The 17973-nt window shown below is 47.2% G+C and overlaps 1 protein-coding gene across 13 annotated transcripts in view; it reads right to left on the bottom strand.

Annotated features, from left to right (window-relative positions):
- MROH7 (maestro heat like repeat family member 7) overlaps positions 1-17973 on the bottom strand; it is a 29375-nt gene that overhangs the window by 4339 nt on the left and 7063 nt on the right. For 5 of the 13 annotated variants that reach the window (XM_043520530.1, XM_043520531.1, XM_043520523.1 and 2 more), the window contains 13 exons: positions 17576-17771; positions 16453-16566; positions 15360-15464; positions 15066-15201; positions 13842-13954; positions 12632-12784; positions 11977-12131; positions 8204-8342; positions 7125-7288; positions 5787-5924; positions 5560-5674; positions 3729-3869; positions 1043-1204 (listed from right to left, as the gene is read on the bottom strand). In XM_043520530.1, the coding sequence (XP_043376465.1) occupies positions 1043-1204; positions 3729-3869; positions 5560-5674; positions 5787-5924; positions 7125-7288; positions 8204-8342; positions 11977-12131; positions 12632-12784; positions 13842-13954; positions 15066-15201; positions 15360-15464; positions 16453-16566; positions 17576-17771 (1831 nt within the window). The remainder of the gene's footprint in view (positions 1-1042; positions 1205-3728; positions 3870-5559; positions 5675-5786; positions 5925-7124; positions 7289-8203; positions 8343-11976; positions 12132-12631; positions 12785-13841; positions 13955-15065; positions 15202-15359; positions 15465-16452; positions 16567-17575; positions 17772-17973) is intronic. The other 8 variants (XM_043520528.1, XM_038412648.1, XM_043520534.1 and 5 more) reach the window with 5 other exon arrangements.

Below are 17973 nucleotides of genomic sequence, written 5' to 3'. Positions count from 1 at the left end.
GTGTTTTTTGATATGTTGGCCAAAAGATTTCAGCGGAAAATGGGAATTGCAGTGCTCCACAGGAGTTGTAGTCTGCGCCTTGCATTCCCATTCTCCTCTATGGGCCAGGATCCCCAGTTGGACTACATTTCCCATAATTCAGCGGTTCTCAAACTGTGGATCAGGACTCCCAAAGTGAGTCACGACCCCTTTTTAATGGAGTTGCTAGGGCTCGCTTAGACTTAACTGGGGCCCCGGGCCAAAGCCCAAGCGCTTCAGCCCTGGGCAGCAGGGCTAGGGTTGCCTGGGGCCAAAGCCCTTGGGCTTTGGCTTTGCCCCCCCCCACACCAGAGGGTGGTGGGGCTTGGGCAGGCTCAAGCTTCGGTCCCCACTCCTGGGGTCCTGTAGTAATTTTTGTTGTCAGAAGGGGGTCGTGGTGCAATGAAGTTTGAGAACCCCTGCCATAATGTATCACACACACAGTCTCCCTTTTTGGTAAGGGAAAACTGTGCAACGTGGTGTTTGCGATGCATGATGTACAGATGCAGGGCTTGATCCTTCAAGGTGCTGAGTCCCTCATCTCCTACTGACTTCATCAATCACAGTTGAGGGCACTCAGCACTTCACAGGTCAGTATATATGATAAGAGCTGAAATCGCTCTTCTTTCAACCCTGCGACTCATTCGGTTGCACAAAGTGTGTTGTGTAATTGAATATGCCATGTACCACATGCGCAGCTGTCACATGTGTGTATCACACAATAAACAGCCCCCATCACATGCTACAGTAGGGGCCTAACCTGTTAGGCATGGCTACTGCACGGGCTGTGCCTCCAAGTCATAGACAGCAGGGTCCACTGGGCTGGGACAGGCACAAGACAACTGTGGTGGGGCAGAAACAAGAATGAAGGGAATGAAAACAGGAAGAGTGACATTGTTTCATTTCTATTATTTGATACAACTGAGTGCTGGTGTGCAATGGACATGCTCCTTGGCTCCCCTTCCCTCAGCCCTTTCACACTAAGGTGCCACAAGTCCTCCTTTTCTTTTTACTGTTGTCTTACATCATCAAAGAGGAGCCTAAGGGGACTGGTGATGCAGCCAGCATAACTTGCTCCATCCAAGCCTCTGAGAATCTTCTTCACATCAGCAAGAGCCTCCACAACCAGCCTCCCGTCCACTCCACACAAGCTGTTTATCATGGCTGGCACCAGGACCTTTATCTCCTATACAGAAGAAGTTGATGCAGTAACCACCCCACACTGTCTCACCAAAGATTCTGGTTTTCAGTTTAAAAAGAAAATAATCGATATGAGACATTAATTATCAGAGAATTTTTCCAAATACTGAAAAAGCCCTCAAGGTTAGCTTAAAATGGACTTTCCACAGAATTCATACCCTGTTCCCTGAAAATTACAGCCTACGTCACATTCTTTCCCCTCCCCAATTCACTTCTTTGTCATAGCTATGGTGTGACGCTTTTTTTTTGGGTCACCATGTGTGAATATAGGAAGCAAACAATAAAAAAAACCCTTTGAAACAAAGCTGGCATGAGGTTTTCTTTTCCCTTGTGTGTTTATTTCATTGCTAATGAAATGACTGATTTCTGCTCACATTTATACATAAATGTATAATACTAGTCCTCTTTAATATAATCCAGTGGTTTTCAACCTTTTTTTCCATTTGTGGATCTCTAAGACATTTTGAATGGAGGTGTAGATCCCTTTGGAAATCTTAGACATAGTCTGTGGACCCCCAGGGGTCTGCAGACAACAAGTTGAAAACCACTATTCTAAGTAAACAACAATTTTTCACAGACCTTAGACATAGTCCATGGATCCCCAGGGGTTTGTGGGCCACTGGTTGAAAACCACGGCTATAATCCATAAACAGCCCTCAGATTGCATTTTATCCGGTAATGCAGAAATTTATTTCCTACCCTGTCTCTAGTGTGCAGTGTTAGATACTCAATGAGCAGGGCCTTACGAAATTCACGACCATGAAAAACATGTCACAGACCGTGAAATCTGATCTCCCCCATGAACTCTGGTCTTTTGTGTGCTTTTACCCTTTACTATACAGATTTTATGGGGGAGACCAGTGTTTCACTTCCATCAGCAGTAGTTTCGAAGTATCAGTAACACTAGTAGAAATCTAGAGTAACTCTCTCAGCACTAAGAAACTACTGCTGATGGAAGTGAAACAGATTCCATTCCTGTTGGTGCAGAACTAGAACTGCTGGCCTGGATCAAGGCTAGGTGAACAGCATCTAGAATTGGTCCAGACCCCACCCTTTCAAAGCAGACCAAGAACCATTTACCTGGATCTGGGATCAGGGAGCAGGGTTGGTGAGCAGTGGTTGCTGGCCAGGAGCCCAGCTCTAGAGGCAGAGCTGCCATCAGCAGCAGCACAGAAGTAAGGATCCAGGTAAATGGTTCTCGGTCTGCTTTGAAAGGGTGGGATCTGGACCAATTCTAGATGCTGTTCACCTAGCCTTGATCCAGGCCAGCAGTTCTAGTTCTGCACCAACAGGAATGGAATCTGTTTCACTTCCATCATGCACCAACAGGAATGGAATCTGTTTCACTTCCATCAGCAGTAGTTTCTTAGTGCTGAGAGAGTTACTCTAGATTTCTTGATCCAGGCCAGCAGTTCTAGTTCTGCACCAACAGGAATGGAATCTGTTTCACTTCCATCAGCAGTAGTTTCTTAGTGCTGAGAGAGTTACTCTAGATTTCTACTAGTGTTACTGATACTTCGAAACTACTGCTGATGGAGCATCACAGAAGTAAGGATCCAGGTAAATGGTTCTCGGTCTGCTTTTCTGCACCAACAGGAATGGAAATCTCCCCCATGAACTCTGGTCTTTTGTGTGCTTTTACCCTTTACTATACAGATTTTTCACCAGTGTTTCACTTCCATCAGCAGTAGTTTCGAAGTATCAGTAACACTAGTAGAAATCTAGAGTAACTCTCTCAGCACTAAGAAACTACTGCTGATGGAAGTGAAACAGATTCCATCTCACCTTCCCTTTTATGGGGGAGACCAGTGTTTCACTTCCATCAGCAGTAGTTTTGAAACTACTGCTGATGGAAGTGAAACACTGGTCTCCCCCATAAAATCTGTATAGTAAAGGGTAAAAGCAGACAGAGAACCATTTACCTGGATCCTTACTTCTGTGCTGCTGCTGATGGCAGCTCTGCCTCTAGAGCTGGGCTCCTGGCCAGCAGTTCTAGTTCTGCACCAACAGGAATGGAAATCTCCCCCATGAACTCTGGTCTTTTGTGTGCTTTTACCCTTTACTATACAGATTTTATGGGGGAGACCAGTGTTTCACTTCCATCAGCAGTAGTTTCGAAGTATCAGTAAGACTAGTAGAAATCTAGAGTAACTCACAGATATCCATAGTAGCACTTTCAAGTCCATCCAGTTAAAAGGTTTTTTATATGCTTTGCAAAGCTGAGATCTGGAGCATTATTAAATGCTACTCCCTGATCCCAGATCCAGGTAAATGGTTCTCGGTCTGCTTTGAAAGGGTGGGATCTGGACCAATTCTAGATGCTGTTCACCTAGCCTTGATCCAGGCCAGCAGTTCTAGTTCTGCACCAACAGGAATGGAATCTGTTTCACTTCCATCAGCAGTAGTTTCTTAGTGCTGAGAGAGTTACTCTAGATTTCTACTAGTGTTACTGATACTTCTTGAGCAATTACATGGATATTGATTGCGTAATGAAATGGATTCCATCTCACCTTCCCTGGCCAGTCTGCCATGGTGATCAGTCCTTTGACGCACAATGCTCGGATAATTGGATCTGGGTCAGTCAGTCCTTTCAGCAGACGGATCACAGAATATTTTTCTGGGAGCCGCTTTGCCTGTGGCATATGGAGAAGCTAAAAACACAAAGAGCAGGCCAATTACAGGCTGCAAAACAGATGGCTATCTGTCTGTTCTCTGGATGAACATTACCATGAAATTGTTGTAAATGCTCCAGCATGTATGAAGTCTATTTGCCATGCCTAGAGGGGGAATGAAGCCTGCTCCTTGTGCTCAAGACAGGTAAGAATTTCATTTCATATGTTTATAGACTATCCATCAGTGGGCATGAAGTCTATTCCATGCACCAACAACAAGTGCAAAAACCGTCCCTTGTGTCTGCAGTGGGCATGATGCCCATTCCTTGGGCTGACATAACGAGATTTTTGAGATTATGCAAGTGAATCATATGCTACCCAAGCAATGATCTCAGGCCACTCGCTAGTGTGTGGGAGTCAGCGTGCAGGAGTCAGCGTGCTGGCCACACCCCCTTTCTGCTGTGCAACAGTTTTGTTGTTCCCATGCAAGCACCAGCCGTGGAATTCTGGCCCAAACCAAGTCCAGGGGAGTTTGCAATAGACTAGGGCTGAGCTTCACTTTGGAACCCTAAGTGTAGGTCAATACTGGCTCCTCCCATTCCAGCCCCCCAGCAATTACAAGGGAACTGGTGGCTAGTTCTCAAGGAGAACATTTAATGTCTTCACCTTGGCACCAAATACTCCTATTTTGTTTCTACAGAGTGCTCACTGCTAATATTTATTTAGAGGTATTTCTACTATGCTTACCACAGTACCTGAGAGCTCAAGGGCTGTCTCTCTAATCCCTCCATATCAGTGAAACCATGGCTAGTCGTTAGATTCTCTTAGAACTACAAACATCCGTCACGAAGTAAAGGAAATTTACAAACATTCTTCTCCTTAGCTCGGACAATGAAAAACCTATGGGTCAGGTATAAGCTGTAGCAGCAGGTGGTAATAGGAGTTGGAACTATACACACATTTTGCAGAAGGAAAAAGGCACTTAGGATACACACTGGACAAACATTTCAAAATAATTTGCCATTACGAAGGTGCTTGACTGTCCTAAAGGCCAAAATTTTCAAACATGGGTGCTTAAAGGTGGGCATCTAACTCCATATTTAGGGACTCAATTAAGCAGCTTTGATTTTCAGAGGTGCTGAGTTCCCTCAACTACAGACTGCACTGGGAATTCCGGGTGCTCAGCACTTATGAAAATTGGGCTACTTATTCAGGTGCCTAAAGACAGAGTGGGTACTCAAAGCTAGGTACCCACATTTGAGAATTTTGGCCTGTCTATAAAAGATACTTACATACTATAAACCTACATTTAGGAAAAGAGAGGGAGCACAAACCAAAGCACAGGACTAAAAGGTTTCTATTCTGGTCTCTGCCACAGACTTCTTTATGTGATTTGGGGAGTTAAGGCCTTGTTGCTGCAGTTTCCCCATCTGTAAAATGGGATTGATAACACTCTTCTACCTCAATGTGCTGCGGTGGGGAGAAATGTTCAAAGGGCCTTGAGATCCTCAGAAGGAAGATGCTGTAGAAGGGCAAAGTATTATCGCTATTTCTGACACACGCTCATAGTCTCTTGAACACTCTCAAAGGCTATTCAGGCTTTCACCAGATGCTCAGTGAATCAGATATAGGAGACACTTGGAGTCTGAGGTCAGCTGACGAGCCCAGAAAGGGAAGATGCAGCTCATGCTCTTTTATACCACAAATGATGTGAGCCAATAACTTTTACCTCAATGAAAAAGGCCATCGCTGTGAGCTTGTGCTGTTTATCACCTCGTTCGAGGAATGGGACCAGAAGGTACAAGATCCGCCACAGCTCACAGCAAGAATAGTGGACCATGGCTCTGTGGGAGCAAACAGATGCCCTTGTTACGGAGAAGGTGAGTCAGCGGGTGGGGAAGTTGGCAGAAGGGAGGGATGGGGACATCTGTCAAGAGCAAAGCTCTTGCCTCTCACCTTGCAAGCAGGCCTACCCCGCGATGGTGCTCCTCAGAGCTAGTGAGCAGTTCCCAACCTCCCTCCTTCTCAACAGAGGTGAACTCATAGTGGCATCCCATTTTTAGGAGAAGGGTCTTCACGGTCTTCACAACACAGCTGCATTCAGAGCAAAACCCATATTAAAGCGACACCGGCCTTGCTCAGAGCAATCCTCTATCCCATCCTCCCCCCCGATACCTGCATTGTGTCAAGATGGGACTCGCAGTGCACTGTGATGTCATAGAGATGGCAACCCCAACCCTGCACTGCATGTCCAGTGCACAGTCACTGCACTGACGCCTAAAACAGACAGCACGGCCAGCCCAGTACCGCACACGAGACCTCCAAGGCCAAGCCCACACGGATCCCATGCTGTACCTGCACTGCTATAACTGAGCCGTTGAGCCCAACACCATGCTGCGTGTAAGCGTACTGCACATATACGAAACTGCGCTATATCAGTGACACCCCACCCTGCACAGCACACGTGCCTATGGAGCTGTAACATCACTGCTTGTAAGAGAGAGGAGCATTGGGGTGCTGAGGGGTGGCTTCACTGGTGTGAGCAAATGGAAAGCATGGAGCTACGATAGAGTCCTATAGATAATTATTTATTTGTATTACAGTAGCACCTAGGAGCCTCAGTCCTGGACCAGGACCCCATTGTGCTAGGCGCTGTACAAAGCAAGAAGTGAAAGACGGTCTCTGCCCCAAACAGGTTACATCTTAGTATGAGACCAGACAGAGCCAGGGGAGCACAAGCAAACAATGAGTCAATACCAGTCCACATGGCAGGCAGTGGTCTCAGCACCCCAACAGCCTGACTGTTGTCGAGCTTTTTGTAGGCATCATGGCAAAGGAGCGTTTAAAGAAGGGATTGGAAGTAGCTTGGCGGATGTTTATGCGGAACGCCACCCATGTGGGAGGGTCAGTGAAGGTGCTTGTTTGATGGAGGCTGGCACTGGGGGCTGATTGGAGGTAAGAGTTGACCTCTGAGTAGTGAATGAAAGAAGATATGGATAAGGGATGGTGTGCCAGAAGCTGGGAATGGGCAACAGGGGATGGATCACTTGATGATTACCTGTTCTGTTCATTCGCTCTGGGGCACCTGGCATTGGCCGCTGTCAGAAAACAGGATACTGGGCGAGATGGACCTTTGGTCTGACCGAGTATGGCCGTTCTTATGCTCTTATGATAGGGAGGGTCGGGACAGGCCATAAAAGGCCTGGAACATGATGACAAGTAACCTATCCAGGCAGCTGAACCCAGAGAGGAGTCTGAGATATACAGTTAGCATCTCGTCCTTTCAGTAGTTACCATGCAGGGATGAGCTCCTTCCTGGAGACCCCACTGTCAGACAGGCTGAGCCCAATGCTATAGTGCACCTGAACAAGCAGGGCCATCAGGAGGCGGGGATAGAAGCGTGTCACAGTCTGCGTGCACATGGATACGGATAACACCTCGCACAGAGCACTGGCTGCCTGAAAGAGGGAAACAAATGCAGGTAAAATCCTCTGCCTCTCCCCAGCACTTCTATTTCCTAGCCAGTCCTCGGCTGCATGGATCCCAGCAAGGCTGCTTAGCCCAGGGCTTTGCCAGTAAGAAGAGGTTGCATTGTTTTGTCATCGTACTCCCATCCCTTCGCTTAATGCTTTGCATTGCCACGCAGGAGACCCCAGGGTTTCAATGCCAAAGAAGAGGCAGCATGGCCTAATGGACAGAGCGCTGGACTGGGATTCAGGAAGCCTGGATTCTGTTCCCAGATCTGCCACTGGCCTACTGGGTGACCTTAGGCAAGTCACTGCCACGCTCTGTGCTTCAGTTTCCCCATCTGTGAAATGGGGATAATGATACTGACTTCTTTTGGAAAATGCTTTGAGTCCTACTGACCAGGACCAGCTATATCTGGGGCCATTACCGAAGTGGGGTGCTCAGGCCTTGGGGAGAGGAAGCACTATGACGATGGGAGGCAGTGCACGCACGCTCTGACAATGGAGGCAGGTCCTAGCCTGCTTGGACCCTGAGCAGTAGAAAAGAGGAGAGGGAGGAGGTGGAGTGTAGCAGACAGTGGGAGGAGACTGACTGCTCAGTCCCTGTTGCAGGAGCAGAGGGAATAGCACCAGTGAGTCCTCTCCAGGTCATTAAGTAGTAGTTAAATGGGCTCCACAGGGAGCTTTGTCCAGCTGTATATGACAAGACAGTTGGTGTCTGGGACACAGCATTTCCTGAGGAAGGCAAAGAAATGGAAAATGGGAGCATTTTCAGGGCTCTGCCAGAGATACAGGGCAGCTCTCCCCATCCCTTCCCCAGGGAGAATTCACAGCAATACATCCCTCAGACGTGGACCTCTCTCCTCTTTGAAGGAAGAGGAGAGTCATGTGTGAATTGTTTCTTACAGCTATAGGTATGATGAAGGCTTTATCTTCAGAGGTGCTTGGCCTCTCCTGCAGCTCCTTCAGAAGCACATCCAGAAGTCTGTGGGAGTGACAGATTGCCTCTGTTTTGGCCAGTGTTCTCCACATCCCAGCTGCATCTCTACGAGTTGAGACAGACAGTTGCATGCTGGATCGGATACACATAGCTCTGCCAACACTACAGTCTGACTGGACAAATGACATCTAAGCTAGGGTCAGGGGCTCCATCGGAGAGATGGTGACTACGCTGGGGCCTCATCCCAGATACCAAGGAAACAAAACTATGTACCTAAAGCAGTAAGTAACCCATGTTACACGTTCCATCACCTTGAGATAACATGGTGGGCTGAGACCACTGTCAGACCTGCAGTCTGCTATAAGATAACCAGCCATATTTTTTCCTACAAGATACATTCAGGTCACACACATGCATGTGGGGTTGTCACAGATGACTGCTGGTTCTACACATATACCTCGCCACACTGCAGACCTAGTAGCTACATTGGGTTGGGGATGTACAATCACAAATACACCCTTGCCATGAACAGACCATTACTTCCTGCAATTTGCTCCTAGCCCACTGTGTCCTGCTACCACCAGTATGGAATCTCCCACCCCTGGGAAGGATCGTCATGGAGGTGGAGACAAAGCAACTATGACAATATTTGCAGTCTTTAGATTCCCTTCACCCTGGGTTTAGAACTGGGTATGGGATTGAAGCTGCACAAGTGGCACTGGCTGATTGTCTCTTGACTACAGCTGAAGACAACATGTCCACATGGATTTTATTAGATCAGTCAGCTGCCTTCGATATGGCTGATCATGAAGTGTGCTTAGGAGTAGATGGAACCCATTCAAAGTGGCTTTGCTCCTATATACATGGGATGGCTGAGAGGGTGATTATGGTGAATAGTTTGTCCACTCCCCAGACTGATCTTCTGTGGAATACTGTAGAGTTCTGCCCTCACTTCTTGTTTCTTGTGTAGACAAGGCTGCTAGGTGGGTGACAAAAGAAACATGGGCAATGGTGCCAGCTCTTTGTGGACAATACCCAACTGGATATCATCATCACTACAGCTGATTCACTGGTGAAGGGGATTGGATGGCCCCGGGTCTACAGGAGACTGGAGCTTGGATGAAGCTGAACTGGCTGAGATTCAGCCCAGGCAGGGCAGAGAGATTGTTGGAAGGTTGTGGGACATAACCAGAAAAACTGACTAGAATCACATCACCTCCACTAACCTCAATGAGGTACAACCATTATTTTTGAGTCAGTGTACAGCTCTGGGGTCATACTAGACTCAAGGCTACTAAAGAAGCCCAGGGCACAGCCATGCCAAAGGGCACTTTCTCATCTTGCTTGGTAAGCCAAGTGTGACCTTTGGTTTGGACATGGGCACTTTGCTGATCTTATCTGTCACCTTGAGGTTAGACCCCTGTAATCCACTTGCCCCTTGGGGCTACATCTTGATACCATTTATGAGCGAAAGTTGGTCCAGAATGCAGCAGTTCATTTCCTGAATGGAGCTTCATGCTGCAAGCACATCACCATGGTGTTCTAGGAGCTGCACATGGGCTTCAATTCCAGGGTGTTGGTACTGTGACACTGCACCCCATATTCTTCACAGTGATATTATGATGATATGATTATGACACAATTATGATGTATTTTATGCAAGATAGGTCATGTGAGATATCATTGAAAAGGCTATGATTTGCAGAATATGATTATCCTATTTGTATGCATGTATCATTTTTGTATCTGAAGTTAGGAATATTGACTATGTATCTGTATTTCAAATGTGTTTACACCTGGGGAACGCCCACTAGGCAAAAGCCTCTCAGTCTAGATGGCTGGCTGGGAAGGGCCCATTCAAGTTAATGCGCCATTAGAGAGAACAATAGGCCTTCAGAGAAGCTTATCTCCCACCTGGGGCACCTTCTTGAGGATGCTACCGACAGCCTCCAAGGAATAGCTGCTGTGACACTACAGGTATATGTGACCTGGTCACCTGGTGCTGGACTCCATCTTGGGATGTCAGTATTTTTCCACTGACTGGTGTGGGAACCAAGCTTCAAAACAAAGGATTCCTTCCACATGCAAAAGCGATATAAGTAGGGGAGTGACATCATCAGGGTTCTTCACTAACTCCCCCACCCAAGGAGACTCCTGGAAACATCTGAGGAACAAACTGGGGGAAGTGCTGGACCCAGACTAAAGGGATTTTTAGCCTGTGAATGGAACACCTGGGGATTTCAAGCTGTAAGCAAGTGCAGCTTGCCCCTTAAGAATCTACAGCCTGCTTGTATCATCACTTAGGGTGAGAATTTGCTATTCATATCAATCTATGTAGTACATTATGCTTAGGTTGCGTTTTTTGTTTATTTGCTAGGTAATCTACTTTGATTTGTTTGCTATCCCTTACAATCACTTAAAATCTATCTTTTGTAGTTAATAAGCTTGGTTTTGCTTTATCTAAAACCAGTGTGCCCTCAGTGTGTGGAAGTCATAACTCGGGGCAGTAAACTGTTGCATTTCCTCTCCACATTGAAGGAGGGGGTGAATTTCATGAACTTATGCTGTACAGTTCCCTGTGCAGCACAAGACAGTATAATTTTGGGTTTACACTCCAGAGAAGGTGTGTGCCTGAACAGCTGGGAAGTACCCTAGCTGGAATCTTCCCAGGCAGTAGCTAGTCAGAGCATCTGCATGTAACTGCAGTTGTGTGTGTCCCTACCTGCATGTGTGCTGGTGAAAGTGCAGGCTGGAGCGAGCTTGTCACAGCAGTGCAGTGTAAAAGAGAGCCCAGGCTGGTGGGTCAAGGGGGGCTCAGTGGTACCCCACTTCCAGGTGGCAACCTCGGGGGGAACCCATCACAGGTACCAACAAAGAAAGCCCTGTACTTCTGGGTTACCTGGGAGTCCATCTCTCCCCATAACATATTGCCATAGCTGCAGCTTCTGAAAGCCCTCAAGCTGCAACATCCTTGATACAGAACAGTGTAAGCTGTGGAATAGATTTTCCCTCTTGGTCTGTTGCAGCCTGGACTGGTCACCATTTGGAACACACCGCAAAGCCCATCTTTTACCCTGGCTGTCTGGGGAGGAGACAGGATACTGGTCGAAGAGGGTTATTCAATGGACTAGGGAAATCATGTTTTGGGACTGTATCTGACGGTAGCTGTGGGGGACAGGGGCAGTGGACTTCAGCCATCTACTCTGATTTTTTCCCCACAACTACTGAGAATTTTAAGTTGTGGTTAGAGGCACCCAGAGTCTAGGGAGAGCATGTTCAGCATCTGGAGGCAATGGTACCAGTGCACACAAGAACCCATGTACACATGCAGTTTTTTGTTTTTCAAGCACAGGCAGCTGTACGTGTGGTCATGCACCAGTTCTGCAGACTGAGAATTTAGCCTCAGGTGCTCTCCTCCATGGGATTTTCCCCCTTCCACTCATTGCAAGCAAGCGAGTGACACACATCAAATGGCATAGTTAGTAAATGTCACATAAGGCATCTGGGCAAATCTGTGATTCGTGCCATTATGAGATGGATGGAGAAGAAGCCTCCTGGGATGGAAGCCAGAGGGGGTATCATTTCTCAGTGGTTAGTGGTGTAATCTAACCCTGCAAGAAAGACATTTTCTGCACAGCAAGGAAGCTACTGCCAGTCTGAGACCTCTCAGGAGGAGAGGAAGGAATAAGGAATCCAAAGAGTGAGCTGTCAGTATCCTGGTCATTAGGAAGTTTCATACCTGTCCAGCGGAAGCGGACATTTTAGAAGGGCTGTGGACACTTCTTCCATGAAAGCACGAGCCAGGAGGCATAAGGCCATCATCACTACCTGTCTGGCATGGGAATGATGGATGGCTCTGAGCTGGGAGTGGATCCTGTCCAAAATCTTTGGCACCTAGAAGAAAACAATACAGCTTAGAGTATGTGTGCGTGCACATGTGTAAGGGGTTCCTTCTGGGGTAAGAATCAGAGCATAGTAGGGCAGACACTATTAATGAGAGCAATTCCACCTTCCTGGAGAGAACATCAAGCATCATTATAGAAGACCTCTTACGTTGCCTGGTCCTTCTCCTTGCCAAGGCAGGAGTGTTCCCAGTGATAGATTCTCTAGTGTTTTGTAGAAGAGATTGATAGCTACAAACAAAGTTGAAGAGCAAATCAGTAGGACTTCTTTAACCAGAACAAGAGGGAACTGCAACAGCTTGAAGAGAACCCCCTGTGCTTCCAGATGCAGTCTCCAAGTTCCGAGACAATGGAACAAAGGCTCATTTCCCAGCTTTAAACAGTCCACTTGCAACACTTAAAATATCAGCATCACAATGAAGAAAGAGTCCCACTGACAGTACCCCAGAACAGGAGATTCTAAATGCTCCCCAACTCCCAAGAGCCTACTACCTTCATCTGTATCTTATGCTTGTACTTCTCCAGGATTACATTCAGAATAGTCTTTGATGCTTCAATGGTGCTCTCATTGGCCTTCTTCAGGCTTTCTACAGCTGTCAGGAGAAGGTCTGCTATCTGGTCTGGGCTGAGAAACTGTCCAAATCTCTGGAAGAACACAACCAAAGCACCTGATGTAGGTGACCCAGCTGGACACCAACTCTGCCACTGGCACAATTGATAAGCAGAATCCGGACAAGGACAAGTTTGGCTTTTTTCAACTTATTTAAGAATGAGCTGCCTCCAACAATTTCAAGGCCATTCAACCTTACCAATGCTTCACAAGAGCTTAACTGCTCTGGTGTGTGATGCATTCAGCCTTCAACTTTTTCCTGAGCCACGTGTATGGGATACTGTAAACAAATACCCTTGGGAGTATTATTTAGTCACTGCTTCAAACCAAATACTCCTGTAGATATTGTTTAATCACTGGTTCAAACTATACAGTTAGTGAGGCCAACCAAGCTTCATAGGTATTTTCTTTTGTGCTCACTGAGCCTTAGATAAAGGACAGGTAGTTCTTCTGTAAAATATAGATGAAAGAAAAGCATTATGGCTGACAGGCTATGAGCAATAGCTGGTCAGGAATTTTCTGTTCAATTTTTCCAGAAAATTATTTTTTTCCTACAAGAAAAAAAATTGAAATATTTCAGTTTGACATTAATCTATATCCACCTGTGCTGCCGCACGCTCTCATGGGAGTTCAGGTGCCCCCATTTTCCTCTATGGGCTGGGTTACAACTCCCATGATGCACCCCGGACCCCTTCTGGCTGAACTGCCACAGTGCATTACGGGAAATGTAATCCACCTGGGGATCCTGGACCATGAAAGAGAATGGGGGCAAGAACTACAACTACCTGAACTACAAGTCCCATGAAGCACCATGGCAGCTTGATGCAATTCAATGTCAAACTGAGCCAAAATGAAGTAATTTGACATTTCCAAATTGAAATATTTTGGAACTTTCCATTCTGTGAAAAATGTTAATATTTAAATGTTTCATCCCAAATTGGGATGAAAAATGTTGAAATATCAGAATTTTCCACAGGACAGAAATTCCTATTTTCAGCCTGTTCCACTCTGCACTGTATACGGAGAGTACAACACTGGGAACACACATGCAGGGTGTAATGAAAAGTATTTCTGGCTGCGTTGAGGATTCACCTTAACAATTTCAGAGATGTTCTGACAAGTCCTGGTGGGCTCGTAGATACCCAAGATCTCTTTGGGCATTTGATGAAGCACTGCTGTCACAGACCCCATCTTCCTCTCAGGTTCTAGGAGAAGATGATACGTTTGGGAAAGGTGGAGAGAGTCCAGAGGAGAACAACAAAAAAAAGAGGTCAGGTTTTCTAAACCTTTTATATGAGGAAAGGTTAAAAAAAAAACTGGGCATGTTTGAGATAAGAAGACTGAGGAGGGGACCTGGTAACAAATATGTTAAGGGCTGTTATAATGAGGGTGGTGAATTGTTCTCCATGCCCACTGCAGGTATGACAAGTAATGAGCTTAATCTGCTGCAAGGGAGATTTAGGGTAATATTAAGAAAACTTTCTAACTCTAAGCACAGCTAAGCTCTGGAATAAGATTCCAAGGGTGACTGTGGAATCCCCATCCTTGGAGATTTTTAAGAACAGGTTGGACAAACACCTGTGAGGGATGGTCTAGGTGTACTTAGTTTTGCTTCAGTGCGGAGAGCTGGACTTCATGATTCTCAAGGTCCCTTCCAGCCCTTGATTTCTATGATTCTATGTTTGAAAGGCTTCCCATTTTGCCCTTAAATGACTGGCTTCCTCCCATTCTCATTCATGTTCCTGAACCATAACTGCACTTCAGGCTTGAAGTCACAGTGCTTGAAGGAGCAGCAGGTCTGTTGCATAACAAACACCCTACCATGGAAAATATCTAACAGCCTTATCCTGTTCCCTAGAGAATATTCTTCACTGGTTCTTTCCCTCAAAACATTACACACTCACAGTGACCTACAGATAGCTTAGTTCCTGTGGCATACTCTGCCCTTACCCCCCTTTACAGAATATATCCCTTTTAAATGAAAGCTTCATTAACAGTGGCCCTGCTCTCCATCCATCCCTCCATGGGCATTATAGTGCCACCCACTGACATACCATCTGAGTACCTTCCACAGAAAATCAACAGCAGCAGCAAAGTCCCAAGCGGGCTCTCACCTAAAGACCTATTGGGGTTTCTGAACTAATCCGTTTATAGCATAGAGAAGGGAAGATGGTCGCCTGCTTACAAGTTGTGTTCTAGCCTAGTTCTCCAAGAAGACGCCTGTTCCTACAGGGACTCATCATCGTGTTAGGGTTCGTGTCCAGCTATACACAGGCAGGAGCTTTGGCCCTCTGAGTTTGGAAAGCCCTCTCTTACCCTTTTGGCACCACATGAGGGAGTAGAGGAAATACAAGCCTTCCATAGCCTGGTGGCCAATCTCCTTCTCCGGGTCACCAATACACAGGGCCAGCCGTCCAACCAGGAGCCCCAGCCTGGGGAACTCATGTGACATCTGAGTGAAAATCAAAGGGGGAAGGAAAAAGTATGTTGGTTTGGTGGACAAAGAGAACCTGTATTCAGTGGCCATAAATGTTCTACACAAGGGAAAGAGAGCATGGTCTAGGGCCATTCTTTCTGACATCAGGCTACCAGGGGTCAGAGATCACTCACACAGAACTTAGGATGCTCGGCTGCTGCTTGTAACAGGCAGACACTGGTGTTCACAGCCCTTGCTCGCTCATGAGCTTTCTCTGATCTCATCCAGGGGGCCAAGTGCTGCAGGAATAAGCAAGGGAGACCTGTGTTAGAAACTGCAGAACAGGGGCATGTGTTGCAGTGAACCCCTAAAGATGATCTCTCTCTGACCCTGATCACCACAGTATTAACCAGACAGGTTGTCCGAGTCCTGCTCCCTTTCAGGATTTGTGTCATGGACAATTCCCCTGACACATACCCCATCAAGAAGTAAATCTGGCTTTAGCACCATACAGTTCACCCCTGTGTTCATCAGGATCGCAGTGTCCTGTAATCAGCCTATTGTGTTGAGGGACTGCTGCAGTATTCCATCCCTCCAAAGGGCTGGTCCCATTCTCCTTCTGAGCCCTCGGTCATGTCCAGAGACAAGACTCAGGTAGATCTCACAATCCTCCCCATCCCTGGGCCTCGGGGACTTTCTACGTAGGAAGCAAGGGAGTGAGTCTCCTCTGAATACCACTCCCCCATCCGTGGATCACTCAATCCCTCTGGAGAAGAAGGGAGGAGTGGGTCCCTCTGCACCTGAGAGCCATTTCTACTTTTCCAGGTCTGATAGCCTCTCTAGGAAGGAGGGTGAGAGCCTTTGCTATTTTGCTTCTGGTTTCAAACTCCCTCAGCTAGACAGGAGACCCCAGAGTTAATGCTCCACAATCTGATGCTAGAGACCCACCTTCCATTCCCATTCCTCTGAGAGAGGGACAGGGGAAAGGGAGAGCCTTGCCATAGCTGTCAGCAACTGGAAGGAAGGACAAAGGGAGTCCTTGGCTGTGAAGAAAAGGACAAGCCTCCTGAAAAGCTATATCAGATTTCCTTTCCCTTGTTTTCAATTAAAATGATTTTTTTCTACTGCCCTGAAGCAGCTAACACTACACGTGATCTCCACTCTAGGGAGCAAGATGTAGGGTCCCATTCGAGAGACAACAGAAACACAAACCCTCCCATTTCTCCCTCACACCCTCCCCTCCTCACGCTGCCACAAGATGACATTTCCCCCACCCTCTGCCCGTACCAGCTCAATGCTGCTTACATCCAAGAAGTTCTGCAGCTCAGCTGGGTTTGGCTTCTCTGACAGGAGAGCTCTCAGCATCACTTCCAGGGCATCCACAGACTGGTTGTACAAATCCTGAAAAGACGAAGAAGAGCCACAGCACTTGGCATCAGACAAAGCCTGTGACGTCTAGGAGCTTGTCTGTGGGGGTCTTGTGACACTGCACACACACTTTACAATCTCTGCTTCAGACCCCTCCTTTGGCTGTTACTGCCAGGAGGCCTGACATGAAACCAGATTCTTGGTCATTCTCAGCAGAGGGCTCCATCTGCAGCATGGCATAGGACAGGGAAGTTGCAACACAATCCCTGGGCTCTGGACACTGTTCGTGACGCAAAGCCCAGCAAGGACTCAGCTTCGTGGTGTGTAATCCTCTCAGCAGGGTGGAGAGAGTTCCTCCTTGCTCTGTTATCTCCAGTCTTTTTTCCACCTCACACAATGCACATGCCTCTTACTCACCAGGTGGAAAGCTTTTCTAATCAGCTCTAGGCAAACCAAACTTCCCTGGAGACAGAACTTTGATGTGCTGGGAAGTCTTGTGCGCGCCAAAGACCCTCTGAGCTATGGTGGTTGGAGACGTAACTCCTGGGAGGGACACCCAAGCTGGACAAGTCAAAGGCTGGGGACCAGATGAAAAGCAGTCCATGTGTCCTCCAGGTTGGGAGTCAAGTGATAGGCCAACCACCTATCCTCCTAGAAAGGAGTTAAGCTACAGAAACACAACTTCCCAAAGTTCTGCAGAAAAAAAGACGGAACTACCTGGGCCATGTGTTAAGAATGAAGCCAGCGTGTCTGCCATGGCAGGTGTGCCATTGGGCAGCTGGAGGAACACAGGAAAGGGGCTGCCTGAAAGAACCGCTCCATCAAACAGGACCTTGAGAGGGACCCTTATGGGACGTAACACATGGAGGACATGCAGAGAGTGGCCTAGGATACACAGGGATGGCCGAGCCTTGTTTGTGCCTAAGCAACATTTGATGGTGCAGGAAGGATTCAGATTCAGGTTCTAGGCAAGCCAAGGGAGTGGGTGTAAATCAACCAAAGGACACAGAGGGCATGTGCTCAGAGGAGGACAATGAATTACCTTCACATTTACTTTGTGGCCTTCCTGCCTTTGCAAGGCCTCGATTGAGGGCAGGGCAAAGACGCTGGCAACGCAGACAATGACCACATCCAACTTCTCTTTACCTTCCAGAGGCGGCTTCACTTTGCTAGTAGAAAAATAAGCACCCATTGGCATTCCTGCTGTGAAAGGGGAACCAGGGCTTTCATTTCTGTCACTGTGGGACTGTGAGAAAGGAAGGGAAAACGTGGCCGACAGAGGTTTGTGCTAATGCTTTCGGCATAAAGGAGCAGCATGGATGAGAACAGCAGGATCCGGGCTAATTAATATTATTGTTATTTGTGTTACAGTCATGCCTAGAGGCTATAACTGAGATTTGGGCCCCATTGGCCCCCATACATAGTTAGAGACAGGCCCTG

The sequence above is a fragment of the Dermochelys coriacea genome, chromosome 8 (assembly GCF_009764565.3).
Source record: "Dermochelys coriacea isolate rDerCor1 chromosome 8, rDerCor1.pri.v4, whole genome shotgun sequence".
In the NCBI taxonomy this organism is placed as follows: Eukaryota; Metazoa; Chordata; order Testudines; family Dermochelyidae; genus Dermochelys; species Dermochelys coriacea.
This window is presented reverse-complemented; position numbering and strand designations above follow the sequence as displayed.